At 47.4% G+C, this 22,899-nt stretch overlaps 1 protein-coding gene across 3 annotated transcripts in view; it reads left to right on the top strand.

Annotated features, from left to right (window-relative positions):
* The window catches only part of LOC146783837 (P2X purinoceptor 7-like), a 580,759-nt gene that overhangs the window by 465,293 nt on the left and 92,567 nt on the right, over window positions 1–22,899 (top strand). For all 3 annotated transcript variants that reach the window (XM_085635364.1, XM_085635362.1, XM_085635363.1), the window contains one exon: window positions 3,393–3,486. In XM_085635364.1, the coding sequence (XP_085491490.1) occupies window positions 3,393–3,486 (94 nt within the window). The remainder of the gene's footprint in view (window positions 1–3,392; window positions 3,487–22,899) is intronic.

Raw genomic sequence — 22,899 nt, 5'->3', positions numbered from 1 at the left:
CCCACGCAGAAAGTCGAGGTGCACGGTTGGGACCAGCAAGGTCCAGGAGACTCACCACAAGCAGAGGAGTGAGGCAAGGCCCAGAGCAATCAGTGGAGCCCAAGTAAATGAAAGGTGACCCTCAAATGGACCCACAGGCCAGAGGCACAGGTGTCGCGAGAGGACCTCGAGCAGCTCACCAATACGAGCAGGCCCCAGTGCCTACGAGGCGATGTGTCTGAAGATCTTGGTGCAAGAAGTTGCCGGAGGTTGGGGCTACTTAGAGCCCAATGCACTTGTCGCAAAGTTGCCAACAAGCATATGCACTTGCAAAAGTACGAGGTGCACAGGGGTTCGGTTAATGCAGCCCCCACGAGGGATTTTGTCCTCAAACTTGGCGAGAGGGCAGCTCAGACCTCGGGAACCGTAGATAACCACCACCTGTGTTGTTGAACCCTTCGGAGTCCGCAGGAGCTTGGGATCAGCAGACCGGTCAGCAATGTTGGGGTGCCTGCGAATGCAAGATTATCTTCAAGTGTCTTGGATGCTCCACAGGTCCTGCACGGATCCTGTACGGTGCACAGGCATAGACGAGGCAGCAGACTGAAAGGGAGACGAAGTCAGGCCCAAACGAAGTCCAGAGTGCCCAGACGGTAGAAGAGCAGTGGTTTCAGTTCTGAATCCTGTCCACGACAAATCTAATGTCCTACAGCCAGGTAAGCCCTTAAGTACCTGAAGGAAAGGGTTGGTAAGATTCAGGGGACCCTCCCAGGGGAGGGTCTGAACAGGGGGTAGGTTACTCCCATGTCCTTTGTCCAGTTTCGCTCCAGAGCGGGAGCCGATGGCTCCCAGGACTGGTTTGAACTGGACTATGCACAGGGACACCAAATGTGCTCCTCATCCAGACTTTCAGGCGATGGCAAGCGCACCCACCCAGCCCTAATACACTAAATCCTGTCTGGGGGTGGTCACACCTCCCTGTGACAGGATGCCTATTGTCCTGCCTTCCCCTGCTCGAGCTTGGCTCAGCAGCAGGAGGGCAGAAATGTGTCTCTGGTAGGCAGCAACCATTTTTTGCTGTCCGGGACAAGAAGGCTGGTACCGAGAACAACGAGGGCCCAACGGAGGGCTCTCCCGGTGGGTGGAATCATACCTCCACACTGGTAACGGTGTAGGGGTATGATTCCAACATGTTTGACACCAAACATGATGGGGTTTGTTGCAGCCAATTTCAAGATGGTTATCGCGGGGTCACGTAATGCTCCTCTATATTAGTATATGGCTGCTTCACTGACAACCCGGGAGAATGGACTCGCAGGGGCACCCTCTCACTTAGAACCAAGCACTCAGGATTGTTAAGGCCTGCTATAGGGGTGACTTATAGGTTTTAAGTGCAGTGACCCTTAGATATAGTAAACCTATATCTTTAGTGAGTGGTGCATGCACCAACTTACACAGGCTGCAATGGCAGGCCTGTAATTCCATTTTGAATGGTCTCTCATGGGTGGCATAATACATGCTTCAGCTCATGGGAGGCCTCTGTGGTACCTATGCCCTGGGTACATGGGTACCATATACTAGGGACTGACAAGGGTTTCCAAGTATCCAATCTTGGGTGTACCCAAGTACATAACAGTTTAGGGAGAAAGCAGATAGACTGGGGTCCTGATTAGCAGGATCCCAGTCAGACGTGTCAAAAACAGCATCACATCAAGCAAAACATGGGGGTGATCATAAGAAGCAGATTCTGCTTTCCTACACTATCTCATAGAGTCACCCATTGAAAAACACTGGTACTAGCAGACTGGGGGTAATTTCTGACGTGATGGGCAGCCATGGTAAGGTATTGATGCTGGCATACTAGAAGTAAATCTTGGCATAGAGAGACCCACTGCAAATTCCTTGTAGCAGCATACAGAAGGTAATTTTTGGCCTACAGGATTACAAGTGTGGCTTATTGAAAGGGGAGAACATCACATGACACAACATGTGTATTTGTAAAGTGCACGTTCAACCAGAAGGGCCTCTTGTCGCTGAATAAGAGATGTTTATTGTTACCCAACTCAATGGTACTCATTTTATCTACCTCCGAAGAATGAAAGACTGAGTGGACTCGCCAGGATTTGAACCTGTGACCATGAGGTCAAACACAGGCCCCTACATTGGATGCATTAGTCCACTAAGCCACCATGCCTGGCTTAAATGACAATATGCTGGCCATGACATACTGAGGTCATTTTGACATTAGCATCACCCATGGCATATGGACAATATTTATGGCAACATTCGGTCAGTAGCATATAATGTTTGGCATAAGGTTGCACCCTCAGCACATTTTGGAATAAAACAAAGGATAAGCTCCTGGGGGTGATCAGTTTTTATTGGCTCGCCATATTTAATGAGTATATTTTCAGAGGCTATGAAACCGTCTTTTCAGAGGCTATGGCACTTTAAAGCAAGATTTTCACATAAATTTGCTAAAATGCACTATTTGGAAAAAAAATCAAAATGTTCTCTATGAGGGGGGGGGTCGTGAGGTCCGCCAAGCCTTTCAAGAACCGGTCTGGCTCACTCGTTTCACTCAATAGCTAAAATTCAGACAATATTTTCACATGAACTGTGCCTTGACATAAAATTACTGGCACATGATGTTTGTAACAGACGATCACATATTTCACTGTCAAAATATTCAAATAGTGGATAGTCCACGAAAAGCATGGACAGGTGTTCACCCTATTTTTGAGTTTATATGCAAGACTTTGGCCCAACATAGTGCTTTATTTTGGTTGCCTTTGTTATCACTCTTGTTGGCTAGCTTCTATTTGATGGCTTACCGTGTCCATCTTGTGCTTGTCCCTCTCATTTCTCTGTTTGTCTCTCCCCTGGAGCATAGCCTCTTTTCCATTCTTTTGATTGGATGACTTGAATCCTTCCAGTGCTCACATTTGGGGAACTACTTTTTTCTTTTTCTTTCAGCACTCCATAAGAATGCATATGTTTTCTAACTTTCTCCCTTGTGTGCTACTTCCGTCCCCCAAACACCAGCCATCGGCTTTCCATTTTGCTCCCTCATACCTCCTCTCAAAGCTCCTCCATTGCATGTTGCTGCTAAGTCGCTCTGCCTTACAAAAAGTGCCTTTGCTCTAGTCATTTTTTTAAAATAAAGTTTATCAATCCATCTTGGATCAGTAAATAATTTGTGTGATTTTGTAGTTGGGCCCATGCATGACAGATGTGCAAACATGTCATCACACATGCCTGCAGCGGTTATGTGATTTTTGTTCTTGTGTTTTTTTCTTGAGGCGGATGGCGCACAGCATCAGCAAACATCATTGACAAAACAATAGGTCCAAAAGGCAAGATGTATTGGCTTTGTCAATGCTTAGTCAATCGTTATATCTTTTTATTTTTAGGTTTGCAAAATATTTCAAGCTTCCCGATGGAAGAGAGGAGCGGACACTTATTAAAGCCTTTGGAATACGTTTCGATATTCAAGTGTTTGGCACGGTAAATATTTCTATCTTCCATTGGATCGCAGTAATACATTGATTTTCCTTAAAATGTATGTAATGTAATGTATGTGGTATTTGTATAGCATGAACTTCGAAGAAAAGAGAATGCACTTTATTCTTTGGGATTAGGAGTGCCAGCAGTATTTGCTGTACATACAGCACAACAGGAGATGTATTTTCACCACGACCACCGATAGGAGCGATCTGTTAATTCATATCCCACTCCCACCCGAGTGCTCACATCACTCGGACAGGAGTGTCATTATTGATTTTAGTTTCCTTGTAGCACTTAATTCAGGGAGGTGCCTGGCGCCCATTTAGTATTTGGTAGCTTTTCTTTCCTTCTAGCACCTATGTGCTGGAGTTGCCTGGCTCCATTTTTTGCTCTCTGCTTACCTGTTTCAGCTCATGAGGGGAGGGCAAGGTGAATGCCTCCGCCCCCCCGCCTTACTCACTCCGGATTAGTGGGGATTGGGCCACTCCCCTGGAGGCGGACTACTTGTGTATGGCCGCGGCGCGCCGGGTCATGACCTCCGATAGGAGCGATCTGTTTTAATTCATATCCCACTCCCACCAGAGTGCTCACACCACTCGGAGAGGAGTGTCATTATTGGTTTTAGTTTCCTTGTAGCACTTAATGCGGGGAGGCGCCTGGCTCCCTTTTACTGTTTGGTAGCTTTTCTTTCCTTGTAGCACCTAAGTGCTGGAGTTGCCTGGCTCTGTTTTTTGCTTACCTGTTCCAGCTCATGAGGGGAGGGTGTGGTGAGTGCCTCCACCCCCTGCCTACTTACTCCGGATTGGTGGGGATTGGGCTACGCCCCTGGAGGCAGACTACTTGTGTATGGCCGCGGCGCGGACGAGCAGCAGTCGCCGAAGGTGCAACAAAGGCAAGCCCATCTGCACCAGTCCGTATCCGGATGGGGTCAGGGACAAGAACCCCTGTCTGTTTTACTATCTAACCTAAGCTGAGATACTCATCTGACCAACTGAGAAGTCTAGCCCCCTATACCACTGCAGGGTGTATGCACAATCTCACGTTTGACCCTCTTCAACTGAAATGTCTTCAGTGCGACTTTAGTCTCTTACATAACGAGCCCCTCAACACTAAGGACGACAGTGCTCAGTTCTTTCTGATCAACTGCCGATCAATGATAAAACATAAGAACAACATTTTCAAAATTATTATGGAAAAGCAACTGGATGCCCTGTTTCTACCTGAAACCTGGCTCAGTGAATCCTCAGCGCCAGTTATTTTAGATGCGATCCCATTAGGCCACGGGATTGTGAGACAAGATCGGCCCATAAGTAAAGGTGGAGGGACAGCTATTATTTACAAACTAATGATAAAATGTGCCGTTAAAACCTTTAATATTGAGAACTGTGAAGCCATTTCTATCTCTCTTTTTCTAGCAGAAAAGTTTGCCCTAATGGGCCTGCTGATCTATTGCCCACCAGGCCCCGCAAATCAATTAATCTCTAGTCTGACTGAGAACATTATTCAACCAGCTCTACGAGACAAAAACTTGATAGTCTTAGGTGATTTGAATTTACACTTTAATAATGAGTCCAATCCCGAAGCACTAACCCTATGCAGGGAGCTGGACACCATGAATTTAACTCAGAGTACTCTCTCCTACCCACCAACTTGGCCACACCTTGGACCCCATATTCGCCAACTTTCATACAATTAAAGTTGCATCACCATTAATAGTTCACTGGTCGAACCAGTATGGGGTTCCTTTCTCCGTGTCATTTCTCAAGACTTCAAGACTTCTTCAAATAACATACCTAATCAGACGACTAGGAGAAGAAAGTGGAACATACTCAATTCCGAAATGTTTGCTAGGTCTCTCTTATGTAGTGTCCCCTAGTTAAGAGAAAATGTCACCTTAGCCAACTCTCAAATTGAGAGTTGGCTATTGGCCCTAGGTGAAGCTGTGCCATGGACAACGGGTAATAAAAATCCCAGGGTGCAGAACTCTGCACCGTGGTTTACAGAAGAAATGAGACTAGCCAGAAAATCCTGCAAACGCCTGGAATGCATTTGGAGCAAAGATTACTGCCCGATCAGCAAAGATAACTATAAAGCGGAACTTAAAAAGTACCATGCGCTTATGAGGAAACCAGATGCAACTTTTATACAGAAAAATAGAAACTGCCAATAACTCATCTAAGGAATTGTTTTTAATCCTGAAATCACTGTCCACTTTGGACCAAACTACATCATCGGTTGAGAATTACAATAAGATTGCACATTTCTTCTCGTCCAAAGTAGCAACCATCTATGAGACTTTCCCTTTAGAAGTGTGTAGTCACATCAATCTTGACTTCCTCCTAGAAGAACTGGCTATAGTGAACTGTCTCATGGAATTTACAGCCCCAAATATAGAGGAGCTGAAGAAGATAGCGTCAGGCATCAAGTCCGGGTCCCCTACGGACTCTGCTCCACCGGAGTTCTTGATGCAAGGGAAGGATATTATCCTCCCATATATTCAACAGCTTATTACACTCTCTTTCCGGGAAGGTGAGGTTCCCGTGAAGTTAAAGCAGGCGTCAGTACTGCGCAAGAGGGGGTTCCCTGCGGGATACATATCGCTTGTTACCCTGCTGTACACCCGACCTACAGCGCGGATAAGAATAAATGGCACAATAACCTGTTCTCTTAAGAAAACGCAGGGCACTAGGCAGGGATGCCCACTCTCACCACTCTTGTTTATCATTGCCATGGACACCCTAGTGAAGCGCCTCCAAGAAAATCAACTGCATAGAGGACTACAGTTTAAAACTGGTCCAGTTCCGATGAGTCTGTATGCGGATGATATACTGTATGTCAGGCACCCTGCCGAGAATCTAGCACCATTGCTTCACGAGGTCATGCACTTCGGGGGATCTCTCAAGACTGCATATTCACTGGATGAAATAGGTAGCATTCCCATTAACAACCGTACAAGACCGTGCATGTGAAGGGTTCCCGCTGACATGGTGTGATACAGAAACTCGTTACTTAGGAATTGTTTTGCACCAGGATAAGGAGCAAATATTGCGGCTAAACTATGGTCCAGTGATGGAAAAACTAAACTTTAAAATGGACCGATGGATTGGGCTGCCACTCTTATTGGCTGGCCGGGTAGCCATAATTAAAATGATAATTTTACCACACCTGCTGTATCTCTTTCACAATATTCCTATACCCCTCACCAGCTCATTTTTTGCTCAGCTATGTGCGCAATTGATGTTCTTGATATGGGGAGGACGGCAACCACGTATTGGGTAGGATACCTTAGTGCTTCCATATGAAAAGGGAGGGTTTGGAGTCCTGATTATGCAGTTGTATTAATTAGCGGCACAGTGCAGCTACGCATGGCATTGGAATCACCCAGATGCCAGACTACCATATGCAAAACCTGAGGCAGATCTTGCTGCCCTAGTGCCGCTGCGTGGGCTCCTACCAGCAGGGCTGCCACTAGACAAAGAAGATATTCAAACTGTATCAAATACCTGCTGGTCCTAGAGGAATCTGTTGTGAGTGACGGGGGACGTTGAGTTGTATGCCTCTCAGATTCCAGTCAGAGCCACTGGTAAGATGCACACTGCGGCGGTATGGGTTATGTACATTTGGGGACGGGTTCCTTGGGAGACTTGTCTACTCACGCACAGAGGATGGGCGCTTCGAAGGCGCCACACTTATGGACCATTTTGTATTAACCAGACTGCAAAATGCGCTGGGGAGTCGAGTGTCCACTTATCCCCTAGAGCCTGACACTTTTACGCCACTGAAGCTACTCATATCTGACACAGAAGAAGATAGACTAATATCCAAATTATACCATGCTGGCTTAGAACGAATGCCAGCGCGCAATGGTAAGGTCAGAAGCGCATGGAAAGCAGATCTGGGGCACCCCTCACAGGTAAAATATGGAAAGAGTGTTGCACACACGGTATCATGCAAATACAGACACAAACTGTTGCATTACAAATTCTTACGCAGGGTGTATATGACATCGGTGAGAATGGCGCGCATAGACCCATCCCGTATGACGTGCTGTCCTAAGTGCCAGGCTCCAGAGGTGGACTTTATCCACATGACTCGGACGTGTAGCAGGGTGGCAGTATACTGAGAACACATTTTCACGGCAGGCAGCAAATGACGAGCCTACAAATTAGGCCATCTCCACTATTGGCTCTGCTGGGCTATTTTGCGGACATCCCCAAAGCAATGCACAGGTACGTTGGCATAGCACTACTCATGGCAATGAGGGAGGTAGCCAATAACTGGGGCCGCAGGAGCAAACCAACACGTGAACAGCGACTTAAAAGTTTAATGTATTGTGACACTAATAGCGAATTATATGCTGCATTACAACCCCCTCGTCCAGGCCTAAAGACATTTGGCAGCCTTTGAGAGACTATTTGATAGACAATACTGATGTAGACAGCAACCAGTGAGCTCAATGCACAATAATGCTAGAATTGGATGGAATTGTGGGCACAGGATTATGGGAGGTGGGAGGGGCAGGGTAAATGAAATGTTATAAATGCACCTGAATGAAGCCAACAGATGTGAAAATTAACCTGGCAGTGTACTGTGTATTGCATACTTTGACCAATGAACACATTGTCGCGCACTATGAGGATTGCCGTCACGAGTGACAAAATTGATGATGTCATGGATACTGAGAAAGTGAGCACTGCTGTACTGTTAATTTTATTTTTACAGATTCAAAATAATAAATAAAGTCTTTTTTTTAAAAAGTGGAAGCAAACGATAGTCCTCCCACTTCAGAAGAAACCTTTTACTGACCATACGGTATTGGGATATCTATTAGAATATCTGTGCCCCATTTCCTTGCTACCGTTATTTCTGAGAAAGTGGTGACTATACAACTAACCACATACATTACTATGAACGATCTATACCATGCGACCCGGTCAGGCTTTAGAGACGCCTATTCTACGGAATCTGCTCTTCTGTTAGCCAACGAAACTCTGAGAAAGTGCGCGGATGCCAGACAAACAGCCACACTAGACCTATTAGAATTAAGTGTGGCCTTTGACACCGTACAGCACAACCTACTTCTTTAGAGGCTGAATCAATGTGGTGCAGGAGGTCGAGCTCTGCGATGGCTTCATGACCGAAGCTTCTGGGTTTCTCAGAATCCCTTTCTGTCAGAAAGTATGCCCCCTTATGCAAGGAGATCCAAAGGGCTCTATTGTAAGCCCTACCTTGTTCAATCTTTATATTGGTCCCCTTGCAGATATTGTGGAAAAACACAATGTAACAATTGTGTCTTATGCAGATGACACCCAGTTAATTGTCACCTTCTCTCAGGACACTGAAGCTATGGTCTATAGCTTTTCCCTGTGTTTAGAAGAACTAGCAGCATGGATGTCCAATCATTGCCTTAAAGTTAATGGCAATAAACCCGAAGTACTGATAATTGAGAAAGCTCCCTCTATCTGGATCTCAGCTTGGTGACCTGAATCCTTGGGGCAAACCCCACCCCCAAAACAGAAGCCAAAGATTTGGGGGTATGGTTTGATTAGAAACTCTCCTTCGATAACCAAATTAGGAAAGTCGCTGGCAAGTGCCTTGGAATTCTTAAAGTTCTAAGGAAACGTATCCATCTCCTAACCGTTGCTGCCAGGAAGACTATAGTTCATGTCTTGGTCACATCACTATTAGACTACGGCAATGTTCTGTATTTAGGAGCATCCAAAGGTAGCCGTACCAAACTTCACTGCATTCAGAATGCAGCAACGTGTTTAGTTCTCAATCTCCCTAGAAGATCCTCTGCCTCTAAGGCTTTGACCTCCCTTCATTGGCTGCCTGTAGAAAAGAGAATCCTCTTCTAGGCCATGTGCTTCTGTCACAGAATTTGGTGGAATAAGAGCCCTAGCTGTCTCTAATTTTTGCTTAACCTTACACTCCCAATCGGAATGTCAGATCGAGAGGAACCTGCTTGGCCAAGGTTTTAAAATTTAAGAAGCCAGAATGGGAGCTCGCTCATTATGCTATCTTGCAGCAAAAATGTGGAATACCCTGCCCATAACGCTGAGAACTGAATCTATGGAGCACACCTTTCGCAAATGACTGAAAACCTGGCGATTTGCATCTTAATTCCTGGTTGCTGTTCCCGTCAGTTCTCTGTTTCTGCCTGAATTAAAACTGCTCTTCCTTTCTCTGAGGCTATGATCCTAGAGCGGGGACTCTCCTTTGGTGTAATCAGGCGCTTTATAAATGGTATTTGATTCATTGATTTTATTAGAAGGATGTGGATTACAAAAACAGATTGTATGCTGTCATTTCTTGTCAATGATCTGATTTGTAATACTCACAAACAAAACATATGGTGATATTTTCAAGAAAACATTTTCCTAATCTAGACAGTGATGAAATCAGAAAAACAAGTCTCATGTTTTTGTAGATTTCAAAGGTCATCATCACTTGATTAAAGGAAAAAATGTTGTCAATTTTTTTAAGTTTGAATTTTATGTTTCTTAAAACAAAAAAAAGGTGGTTTAAAATTTAGGTAGGAGAGGATGTAAGATGAAAGCAAAGATTTAAGATTGAGTGTCAGACCTGCACAATTTAAAAAAAGATGAATTCAGGGGGCATGGCCAAGATGGCTACGGAGTTAGTCGTGAGTTTCCGTCTCTCTGTCCCCGCTGAGTGGGTCCTACCCCGCCGTCCTAGCATTGAGCTCCCCTCGAGGTGTGGATCACTGTAACAACTCTGTAACAACCCGGATACCCCCCAGAGCGAGAGTGGACCGATAGATCCCCCGGAGTTGGCGGTGGATGAGGCGGGCTGGGCTGAGCTACGCAGCAGAGGGGACCTGCCTGTAGAACTCGCCCGCCTGGCAGCCGACAGCGTGGGGCGGGACGGGCCCCTTGCAGGTGAGATCTAGCTGGACCAAGTGTGGGGACTGGGACCGCTCCAGATTGACATCGGGCGTGTGGAGGAGATCCCTCGAACAGGCTGGCAGGAGACCGGACCGGGTTGGTCCAGACCAAAGTGCGGAGGTGAGAGACAGGATCTGGTTCTGCGAATGGGAACTCTAGTCTCTGGCATGAGTTGGTGCCGGATGCGGTCTCCAAAACATTAGAGAGGAGGAAGAAAGTGCAACAAAGAGACCACAGAGAGGGTTCTCGTGGGAAATGCTGCACCGCGGCTACATCCCTCTCAGCGTGGGGTAAGAGCTATCGAGGCTACCGGCAGAGGAGGGGGCAGTTTACTCTACTGGAGGGACCGGACGGTGTAGCGGAGGCAGCATACCTGAGACCAAAGCGTGGGTCCTCTACGATTTACCTCAGATCTGAGGGCCTAGGGGTGTCGACAGGATGACATCCGCGAGAGCGAAGAAAGGGGGCTCAATTAAAGATATGTTACTGAAGCAGATGAGCTCCCAGGAGTGCGACCCCCAGGGAGGTTCAAGTCGGGCTACCTCACCATCAGCAGAGGATCTGGAGGCACCAGTCATGCGTCCCTACCTGGAAGCTCTTCTCCAGCCTGAGAGGTGACCTTCTGGCGGTGAAGCGGGATCTATTGAGGGAATTGCAGTCGGTACGCAAGGAGGTGACTGACATCGGAGACCGGGTGGATGCTATTGAGGGATGAAAAACCTATTGGGATGAGGGGATTGAGCAACTTCAACAGGAAGATTCACATTACAGACCAACAACTTGACTTACAGGCTCATGCAGAGGACTTAGAAAACTGTTCCAGACGTAATAACTTCCGTATTAAGGGGGCCCCAAGAGAGGAGGAGGGGGGCGACATTGACGCATATGTCGCGGAGATGATTGCCTGCATCCTGGGAGACACACCGGCATCGGAGATCCGTCTGTACAGGACTCATAGAGTGGACCACTGGGGTCCCAGATCGCCCCGATCACTAGGCATAATGACCTGTGTGCACAACTTTTCTTTGAAAGAGTGGATATTGAAGAAAGCCAGAGAAACGACATAGGTGTCATTCCAAGGTCAGATCCTACACCTTTATCAAGACCTGGCGGCCTACACGCTCCAGAAGAGGAGAGAATTCCACCCGGTCATGACTTTTCTTTGTGAAAAGAAAGTGGCCTATTCATGGGGACATCCCTTCAGGCTGATCTTCCATTGGCACGACCAGCTTCATCCGATTGGTTCCCTCTCTGCGGCATGTGCCTTGCTCCAGATAGAGTCTCCTAAGGAACTGCAACAGGGGACATCAAGTCGTGGTCCTGGAGGGGAGAGCAGCTGGAGAAATGGCTGCGGGTCCCCACCAGGCAGGGGGGGGATCTGGTCAAGACCGGGCGACCATAACATCGGAGAGCACTGCTGGACAAACTGGCTGAGGATACTTCATCCAATGATCCTGCCTGAGGTGAAATGGCTTGAGTCAAGAGTGGGGCTGCAGGGGGGGAGGCGGAACGAGACTTTAAGAATTTGGTTACCCACCCACACAGAGACTTCACCACTGGTAGAGAGATGGACCTTCTGTCTTCCTCCCCGATCCAGGGACTATGGATGCTCTTAGTTACTGTAATAGTTTTTGGGAATGTTATAGGGTGCCCTTCAGGGAGCTATGCAACACAGGTTAATCCACACATGAGCTTGAAGAATCCTCATGAGGTATTAGAGAGGTGTAGGCAGGGGGGGGACTTGTAGAAAGGGACGGGAACAAGTTGGGAACCACTTATAGCATCAATAGCAAAAGATCTCAGGGTGTTGACCCTAAGGTCAAGGGCTTAAACAACCCAGTTAAGAGGGGGGGGCAATACTTTCCTACTTGGAACAGTTGTGGGCAGGTGTCTGCCTCCTCCAGGAAACGCACCTGTTATGTAGCGACTGTAATAGATTAAAATCCCGGGCCTTTCCACAGCAATTTGTCTCCTCCCTACCACATAAAAGGGTGGGGTGGCATTGTTGTTTTCTCGCTCCTTCCGGGGGAAAATTAGGATGAAGATAGCGGTGATTAAGGGCTGCCTTCTGGGATATCAAGTTCATTTTGAATACCATTCCATCGTCCTGGGCTCAGTATGCATCCCTAACGAAGGGCAGGAACAGTTCCTGCAAGAAGCTGCAGCAGACATCCTGACCACACACGACAGGTGGGTGGTCTTGGGGGAGGTGGGGCCCTAAACTTGGTATTTAACAACAAATTAGACCGGTTGACCCAGAGGCAAGGAGCAACCGAAGAGATCAGCTCAGGAGGAGCCCTTAGACTGCAGGAACTGGGATTGAGGGATATATGGCAGAGTTTACACCCAGACTCAAGAGACTATACATTCTACTCCCGTGCACATAAATCCTATGCCAGGCTGGACTATTTTCTGGGCTCTGGGGAAGTCTTGGCAGCGACACGGTCGGTGGAAGTTGAACCCACTCTCCCTTTCTGATCACTCAGCAGTTCTGCTAGACCTCACCTTCCCCCTCCAAGAACGAAGGTCCCATTCTTGGCGACTGCGAGAAACCCTACTCCATAGGTCGGAAGTAGTAAAACAGATAGATAACTCGATTAGGAGGTACTTGGGAGTTAATGATATCCCAGAGATCTCGATTGCTACGGTATGAGACGTAATGAAAGCAGTACTTAGGGGGGAGTTGATCGCCATATCTGTGTCAGACAACAAGGAAAGGCGGGGCAAGCGAGATAAGCTACAACAGCAAATTAGCGAATTAGAACGCATACACCATTGCACCACGGTGCCTAGGGAGTGGCACCAGCTAGAGGCGACTAGGAAGCAGTTGGCTGACCTAGATTTAGAGAACGCGGAATACTCACTCCTGCGCCTTAAACATGCATTCTATGTGGGGGGGCAACAAGTGCGGGAGACTGTTAGCGAACAAACTCTGGGGACAGCGCCAGGCCAATGCAGTGGAGGCGTTGCTCACGGACGACGGGACAGTGGTAGAGGGAGACGAGGCAAAGAGGTTCAGATCCTTTTATAAGGATCTATATTCGGAGCAGGACCTCTCACCCAAGGCTATTTTTAAGTACCTGAGAAAGGCTAACATGACACGCTAAACAGAGGAACAGGCGGAAGGCCTAGATAGCCCCATTAAAATTGAAGTAGTAATAGCTGCAACGGATTCTCGGACAGTTTTTATAAAACTTTTTGCAACTTAGTGGCCCTCCTCCTTACCAGAGTGTTTACGCGATCACAAGCTCAGAGGCAATACCCCCCTCAATGAAGGAGGTGTCGGTGGTGGTTATAGCAAAACCTGGGAAGGACAAAAGATTGTGCGGGTCCTAATGACCTATATAGCTTCTGTATGTAGATGCAAAGCTATTTACAGGGATCTTGGTGTCTCACCCCGAATATGCCTGGATTAATAGACCCAGATAAATCAGGGTTTATTCCTGGTAGACAGTGCTCAGATAACACCAAGCCCATCCTTCACATAATAGATAAGGTGACCTGCTCCCAAAGGAAGACGATGCTCCTCTCAATAGACGCGGAGAAGGCCTTCGACCATATCCATTGTCCTTATTTGGAAGCAGTACTGAAACGCTTTGGATTTGGGGATAGATTCCGATCATGGGCGCTGAGTGGGTATGAAGGGGTCAAGGGCCACTGTCAGGGTGAACGGTAGGGGCATCGGGAATTTCCCTATTGAGTGTAGAACTGTAGGACCGGGGGTCACTAGGCCCTAAGGGGGTAGCGTGGCGCGAGCAGGTAGGCATCCAAGGGCTTACGTGTAAAGTGACCATACAGCACACACATCCACTGAGACAGGAAACGCACGCACTAATTGACACCACACCAGTAGGTTGAATAAAACCAATCAGTTTTATCTAGATCAACATCAGGATCAAAAGCATTAACACATCAAAACCTGGCATGGAATCAACGCGCAGCACATAGCAAATCCATAGCGCTTTCAATATGGCAGTTTAACATAGCGCCGCACATAGTAAATCAATAGCGCTTTAAAACATTGCATTTACCATAGCGCTGCACATAGCAATTCAGTAGCGCTTTAAACACATGGCACTTAACATAGCCCTGCACATAGCAATTCAATAGTGCCTTAAAACATTGCATTTAACATAGCGCTGCACATAGCAACTCAATAGCGCTTAAAACCCATGGCCTATGAACATAGCGCTGCACCTAGCAATTCAATGGCACTTCAAAGCGGGCATCTAAACATAGCGCTGTTCATCGCCAATCAATAGCGCTTTAAAACATGGCATTATAGCATAGTGCTACACCTGGCAAATCAATAGCGCTTCAGATATGGCCCTCACTGGGAGCATTAAGCATAGCAAGCTCTTGGAGCAGTAGACTTTGCAAGCTCTGGGAGCATCAAACATTGCAAGCTCTTGGGAGCATTAACCATTGCCAGCCACTGCAGCGCTAGACATTGCATTTAATCCGGGCATGTCCGTGGGGCCTCCAATGTGTCCACCCCCTACAGCATCCCTCTAGGCCGTGGCAGCTGCCCACTGTCCTGCGGGGCAGCTGTGCAGAGTGCAGCACGTCAACGTGGGGTTGGAGTCCCCTCCGGGACTCTGAAATCCCCCACTGCGGCACTAGTCAGAGCCCAGCCCCACTCACCACTCCTTGGGGGCTGGGCAGGTGTGTCCACCGCCGGCGCAGGGGGGCGGGCACCGACAATGTGCCCCACTACACCCCCCCCCATCCACTCACCGGCTCTCGGGGCAGGCTTCGGCCACCTCTTGCGGCCGGTGTAGCTCGTGGGGCTCTCCTCAGCTCCTGGGAGCCCCGACCACAGCAGCGCTTCTTCCCGCTTCACCCGGGCACCCTCCTGGGACCCGGGACTTCGAGTCCTCGGCTGGGGGAGGCGGGGTAGGCTCCCGTCCTCCCTCTCGGCTCTCCCCGACGTCCCCCTTCACCCGGGTCCCTCTCCTGGGGCCCGGGACTTGGTCATGGCCCCAGCGGGGCTCCCGTTGCTCTCGGGGCTCTCCTCCGGCTCCGGAGGGCCCCCACCACGGAGCGAAGTCTCCGTCGGCCTCCGGGCTGCTTCCGGGCTTCCTGCCGTCCGGCAGCCAATCCGTGCGTGGCTTTCGCGGGGGCGCGGCCGGTGTCCCTGTTGCTGGGCAACGCGCACTTGCGCGGCCCAGGCCCCGTACTTCCTCCAAGCAGCGCCCGGGCGGCGGCGGTGATCCCGGCCGGCGATGAGGGGTAGGCTCCCTCCAAACTTGTAATTCCCAGCGGGGTGGGCACCCGCGACCTGCTTCAAATGCGGGGTGGGCTCCCGCTGTCGTAACGAAGCGCCGAGGCAGTGGGGGGCACCCGCGCAGAAGGGCACAAACGCGGGGTGGGCACCCGCTCTTTCCCCAAGCAGGCAGGGAGGAATCCCTCACGTGAGGACGTCCTCGTGGCACTTCGGCAGCACAGCGCTGCAGGACCGCCCACACTCCTCACATCCTGGGCAGTCAGCTCCTCTCCTCCTGGGCAATCAGCAGACAGCGCCGCCCTCACCAGGAGCGAAGTAGCAGGTAGCTGGGATTACAGCACTCCCCAGCCGAGCACAGTCCCTTAGAAATGTAGCGCACACCAAATACAGCGCTCTCCTTCCGCCGGGACTGCAGTCAGGGTCCACGAGGCGTTTGCTGGCTCCTGCGCCCTGGGTTGAGGGTCTCTTGAGGGGGGGAAGTTGATTTGGTGGCTAAAGGCAGTTTAATCAGTCTCTGCCGGTCGTCCCTGGGTTCTCCTCCCGCCGGGCCAGATCAGTGGGTCAGTTCAGGATCCCTCACTCACTTAAAAGGCAGCGCCTAAGCCCTGTCACTTCCAGCGGCATAGGTCCCTAACTAAACCCTACCACCTAAAACTCCTGCGTAGGTTTCTCCAGGTCTGCTTTGCCCCAACTATAGCTTTCCCTCGCCCTGTGGACAGTAGAGGGGGGTAGGTAAGCTCAGGGCCCAGCACACAGGCCCATGTGGCGGTAACCCCTAGCAGCAGGTCCCCTCTCTCTCAGGTCCACCCTCTGACTGAGCACATGGCAGCCCAGCTCCGCCCTTTATACGCCCCTCACCCCACCTACCAGACAGTGCCAGAAGCTTCTAGAAGCGTCTGGGGGACTGGTTCTAACTGGCCTAGGGGGAGGGGTACAGCACCCTGGGTGCCAGGCTTCCCTCCAAAAGCTGGGGTTGCTGGGAAATAACGACTAGACTGTTAACCCAGCTCCGTCAGACGGCACAACCACACAGCTATGGCATCCATTTTAAAAGCTTTAGGTGTTAATGGGAAAACTCAGTCTGCGTACATCTTTGAACAGTATTCAGTATTTGCATTCACATAACATGCGATTTCCCACAAAAGCGAAAAATTTCAGGGAAAAGGGCCAAGTCCAACAAGAACACAACAGGGATGTCCCCTTTCCCGCTTTTGTTTGCGCTCTATATTGAGCTGTTCACGCAGTGGGTCCTGGATGACCCAAAAATCACGGGCATAAGCTTTGTGGGAGAGAAGCACATAATTACTCTATATGCAGACAATGTAATTGTCTCCCTAGACAGCCCTCGAGAGGCTCTACCGGGATTCCTGGTGGAGGTGGAATGGTTTGGGACGGTCTCTGGATTCAAGATCAGTTTAGCTAAATCACAGGCACTAAGCCTAACAGTAATGCAAAATTCGAAGGAGTTCCTCACGCAAGTTCTCTCCATTCAATGGAAGTGAAGTTTATCCTACTTAGAGACATATCTCAGATCAACCATCCAGGAGGTGATAGAGGTTAACTATCGAGAGTTGGTTAAAAGGGTCCAGACTGATTTAGCTAGGTGGTGAACCTACCCACTGTCATGGCTTGGAAGAGATAGCCGCACTGAAGATGATTGTCCTCCCCAGAATCCACTAAACCTTTTTGACTCTGCCATTATGGCCCCCGCAGGGAACACTCCAGAACCTAAAAAGTGCCTTTCAAAACTATGTGTGGGCAGGCCGGCGCTCCCAAATGGGCTGAGAGCTTAGCTGGTAGATTCCAGCAGAAGGAAGCCTGGGCATTCCATGCATTCTGTGATACTTCTGGGCGGCACAGATTAGGATCATGGTGAAGTGGTCGTGCCCGGAATCAGAGAAGAAATGGCTCTTTATGGACAGGGCATTCGCTGGAAGATCCCTTTTCTAGGCAGACCACATCGCTCTCCCAGTCCCAGGCGCCTTGATGCCCTTTGGGCTAAGTTTCTGCGCGTTATAAATTTAATGTCATTCATTCATTCATTCATTCATATTTGTCCGGGATCACGACACCTACCCTCCGAGTCTGGGATACAGTAGCTAAAAGAGATGACCTGTCTTCGTTCCCCTCCACACTTTCTCCGGTAGTGGAGAATCCAGACTTCACTACGGCGTTCAATGATGGGGCTTTCCAGGAGTGGCTGATGTAGATAGATTGGCCACTTCTTTGATGAAGATGGCCCCATACAGTTGGACGCCCTGAGGGAAGAAAATGCTATCCCCGAGAGAGAAATATACAGATCAGGCATTGGGTGATGTGTTCAGAGATTAGAGAGGCAGCTCAACGACATCCCCTGATGAAATTCGAGAGATGGCTTTTAAGTGAAGAATCAGACAAGCATTTGGTATCAGACTTATACAGGTTGTTGAGAAATGGGGCCTCGGATACAAAGACCCCAGCCCAACTGCGCTGGGAATGAGAACTGGGGTGGGAACTCTCCCTATATTATTGCGCGAGGCACTCAGAGACTAATACATCCAGCATAGAAACTGCAACAAAAATCTCTACGTACTGGTATTTCGCACGACACTCCTCCACAAAGGGAATACGGACCAGAGTGAGTAGTGTTGGAGATGTGGTAATGCTTCCAGGACACATTCAAACACACAATCTTTGGCTTGACTCATTTATGGGTGAAATCCTGGAGGAGACTGATCTACACTTTAACACTCAACTCCCTCGATTTCCTGCACATGTGATGCTGGGTCTTCCCAACCCGCTGATCTATCCACTAAAATCCAGAAGAGGCAGACATATCACACTGGCACTGGGGGTGGCTCACAAGTCAATACTGGCCGCCTGGGGCACTGATAGAATCCCAACCAGATGGGGGTGGCTCCACCGGATGGAGAGGCTAACATCGACACTTAAATTACAGATTTATTCATTTAGAGAGGTCTGGCGCCCATTTATACCCTCCTATCCCAGGAATTGAGAGAGCTTACCTGCCCTAGGTACTTAAGATTGCTACGCCTGACTGAACCACAGCCTTGAATTGTCTGAGGGACTTTCGCAAGAACACCAGATATAGGTTCATAGTGGTACATTATATTTATGGGCACCCAGGGGAGGGGGTCTAGGGGTAAGTTTCCTTTCTTTTTGTTATAAGTTGCACAATGGCTGACAGCGGCTGAATGCTGATGCTACTTCAGCGATTACATAGCTTTCACTAAGTGTTTTGTGCTGCAACAATAAAATAAATATGAACAAAAAAAAAAAAAGATGAATTCCATGATGCCCCCCCAAATCTCTACTTTCAGACTCTATGCAAACTGTTTAGGAACAGGAAACGGTTCGATTTAAGCCGTATAAGGAAAAGAGGGATTGAGGAGAAAAAAAACTACTCCCAGCAGCTCTGGCGTTGGAGTTCTCTGATGTACTTCAATAAAGTAAATCACCTATGAGGGAAACAGAGGACAATGCAAAACAAAATGGATATGGGGAAGAAAAGATAAGACATTGGGATACCTTGTTGCAAGAAGGAATCAAATATAACTCTTGCATTGTCTGTGCGAGATGCTTTTGAAATCTTTTGCCTTGATGCTGTGCAAATATGTTGGCCCATTTCCTTTGCACAATACCTTGGCTCAATTTTCCATAAGTGTATATTGGGGACACCCTATCATTTTGTTTGTATAAATCATTGCGACCAGAAAGGGGTTGCATTGGTATGTTCATAGGGTTGGTGGAATCCGTCAATCTATTACAAGTCTGCCTCTAAATTGAGGTCTTTGATTGCAATTCTTGTAGTGGCAGAGGAGAGAATTTGGCTCTGACTTCCAGTGCATTCACTAATTTGTTTGCAAATCCTGATCTGATGTAAATGCATCTGAGATCAAGTTGATGACCTTGAGCCAAATATTAACCAGAGAACCTTATTTTATTATTGTGGAATTTGGCATGGTGGCCACAGATTGGAAAAACTATAACCACTTTGACTTGGATCAGTTGAGCAGTTCGGCTCCTCAATTGTTGCAAGCTCCTTTCTTAGTGAATAACATGCTATTTTGGTAGGGAATACCCAATAATGCACTGTTCTGTGTGAACATGTAGGCTAGAGTCAATGCTACTATGTGCATTTACAGCACTATACAAGTAGATATAAATAGTGCTTTTGTGAAAATGTTAATACTTTAAAAACAAAAACATATGTGTTAGATAGTCAACATTATGGACTTTCTAAGTTCTGTCACCTTCACTAAATAGTACTTGCTTGCAGTGGAAAACACAAAATAACTATTTTGCCATCCAGCACAGCTCTGCCTGTGAGTATTGAAGAGTAAAAAAGGGAAATAGAAAATCTCATTTGTTTGCAAAATGCATGTTTTGGGAACGGCCAGCAAACTATATTTAAAAGGTATCTAATTAACTGGTGTCTTAGCAGTGTCTCTATTACAGTGTAACATCCAAAGCGCTCAACCTTTCACAGCAGCTTGAGGGTGAGAGATGGCCTTGCCAAATGTGAAAGTGAAAATCTCAGCGATGACTTGAGGTTCTCACACCACCTAGGGAAGTCTAAAGAAAAATCACTTGTTTTACATACATTGAAAGATTGGCACTGAGACATTCTTCCACCCACCCAGAACAATGGTTGACAGTTACATTAACATTGAAATCAAGGAGTCAGAATCAGCCCTGTGAGGAATCAAACCTGCAAATTGCAGGTGAAACGCACATATTTTCAGCATGCGTTCTTTAAAAACTATGGAGGAATTTTATTGAAATGAACCTGCACACTAGGGCTCTGAGGAATTGCAGCATTTATATTCCCTATGCTGTCTTAAACGTAACAAATGTTTATGTTTTTAGGCGGCACCAACCTTTTTTTACTACTCATTAATGTTTTTGCACCTATTAAATTCTTTGTGTATTATTGTATCACTTTACCAAATACATGCCTGCCAATGCTAACATCTGTATCGCAAATTATATTGGTCACTTCCTCAGTACAGTCACACTAATAAAGTAATCCAAGTTTATAAATAGAAGTTTGACTCCAATTCTATTAACAAAAGAAAAAATGTTTTCAAAGTATTCTTACAATCTCAGAGATATCAACAATTTCCATTAATCAAACTTCAGGAACTGTTCAATTACTTTAAAATTATTACATTTGCCAAACCGTTATCTTTTAACAGTACAACTTCATATTTTCAATCATAACATTTTTTCTGACCCATTCAGAAACTCAAATTATTACAAGGAACCTGGTTTTGTCAAATGACATAATTTCACATTATATTACTTTGTTAATGTTTATCAAACCTATATAAATTTGCCAAAATAATTCATCCTCATCGTTCCTTTGGAAAGACCGTCTCCTTACTTTGGTCTATTTTACAGATAACTGTTCTTTGTTACCTTTTTGGTTTCATTTTGATTATTTCATAGGATATTCCTACTATATGAGACTTTAAATGTTCAGCTTGCTATATTTAAGTGTTGACTTAGGGTTTCTCTGTATTCCTCACTTGTAAATTCATGTTGTTGAATTAATTAGAATTTCCAATTTAACTTGACCACATAAGTCATGACTTAGCTATCAGCCATCATATTTGTCACTGCTTGAACATATTCTAATTTGAAATTATACTCTTGTAATTTGGACAGCTTCTTTGCTATTCGAGGAGTAGCTCTTCCTCCCGTTTTGTAGAAAACAAACCCACCAACAGTTGGTCAGTTTTCACAGCATACATCTTCCCTCACAAATGCTTTCACAAATATTCAATTCCCCACCATCACACCAGTTCCTCTTTTTCTGTTGTTACGTAATTCGATTCTTCACCCCTTAAATGTAGCGGTACAAGCGCTACAGTTTCCATTAGCCTCTTATGATCCTGTCATAACAAGACTGCCCACAAACCATCATTACTAGCATCAGTGATTGTAGCCTGCAGGGCGTACAAGGAGGGTAGGCCTGAGCAAGAAAGCGGACTCAAGGACTACTGCGTTTACGTCCTTTATTTATAGGTATAAGGGCAGGCAGAAAACACCATGATGACTACGATGAAGGGATGATCGTGCCTAATGGCTCCGACGTTCCTCTTCTCCCCAGAGTCCCAGGCTCTTCGTCTAGGTCATCAGACTCAGCCCAAAAAGAAAGATGAGAACGGGATTTAGTCGAGTGTCCTCCGGTCTATTTACCGTTAGAGGGAAGGGGAGTGTGGGTATTGCAAAACTGCACCGGTCGTCACCATGTGTAAACCAAAAGATGTAGGAAAGACGGCAACCCTCGTACCCCAGCCAATAGGGAGAGTTAAGGTCACCGCAACACAACGTGACCACCCGCTTGCAGCTACCCGTTCCCTCCTGTGGTGTATAGAAGTCACTGGAGTTTCCTCCGTACCTGTTTTAGCCACGCTTCTCCTGAAGCGTGGCTGGGCGATGAGTGTTGTCGTTGGCCTCCTGGCTCTCCCTCCACTGGGCTCCCACAACGCTCTTTGCCAGTCGATACTTCCTCTGGACGACAACCGCTTCTTCTCTCTGTTTCTCTCCCTCTCTCTCTCTCCGCTTCCCCGTCTTCACTCCAGGCTTTCGCACCGGCATCTTCCGCATCCACCCCTTTCTCCACCGCCGATGCGTGGGATAGGCTGGCGAAGGCTGACGTCACGGGGGCGAACTTCACCTCCGACGGGTCCAGATCGTCCTTAAAGGGCCCGTCCCATCCCTGTGGACGAGAACGACAATCACCTTCCGATCTGGTTCCGTCTGTCTCGTTGACCCCGTGACAGTGATGATAATTGATCAACCAGTTTTAAAGCCGGTGCCTTAGTTTCTCAAATGCAGTATCATATTTGTCACTCTACTGATACTTGGTGCTATTCCACAAAGCATGTATATTCACAGTCCTATCAGAAAACATTAGTAAAAAGTTTGAATCAAATTTAACCACACCCAAGAAAAAGTTCAACTGATCCTGATCTTTGGTGCGTGGAGCATTCTTGATGGCCAACACCAAACCTTTCATGGTAGCTACACCATTCTAACTAATGCTGTAACTCCAATAAGCAACAATGTTTACACCAATTTTACATTTCTCCTTTGTTATGGGCAAACCACTCTCCTCTAACATGGATAGCACTTTGAAAAACACTGCATCATGTTTCTCCTGCATACCTCGGAAAAACATAATGTTGTATTGAAAATATGTGGTACTGTCTATGTTCTTCAACAACTGATGCATTGCCTTCTGATATACATCGGATGCTGTTACCAACC

This window comes from Triturus cristatus, chromosome 11 (assembly GCF_964204655.1).
Source record: "Triturus cristatus chromosome 11, aTriCri1.1, whole genome shotgun sequence".
Lineage (NCBI taxonomy): Eukaryota > Metazoa > Chordata > Amphibia > Caudata > Salamandridae > Triturus > Triturus cristatus.
Note: the sequence above shows the minus strand (reverse complement) of the source record. Positions and strands in the feature narration are given on the sequence as shown.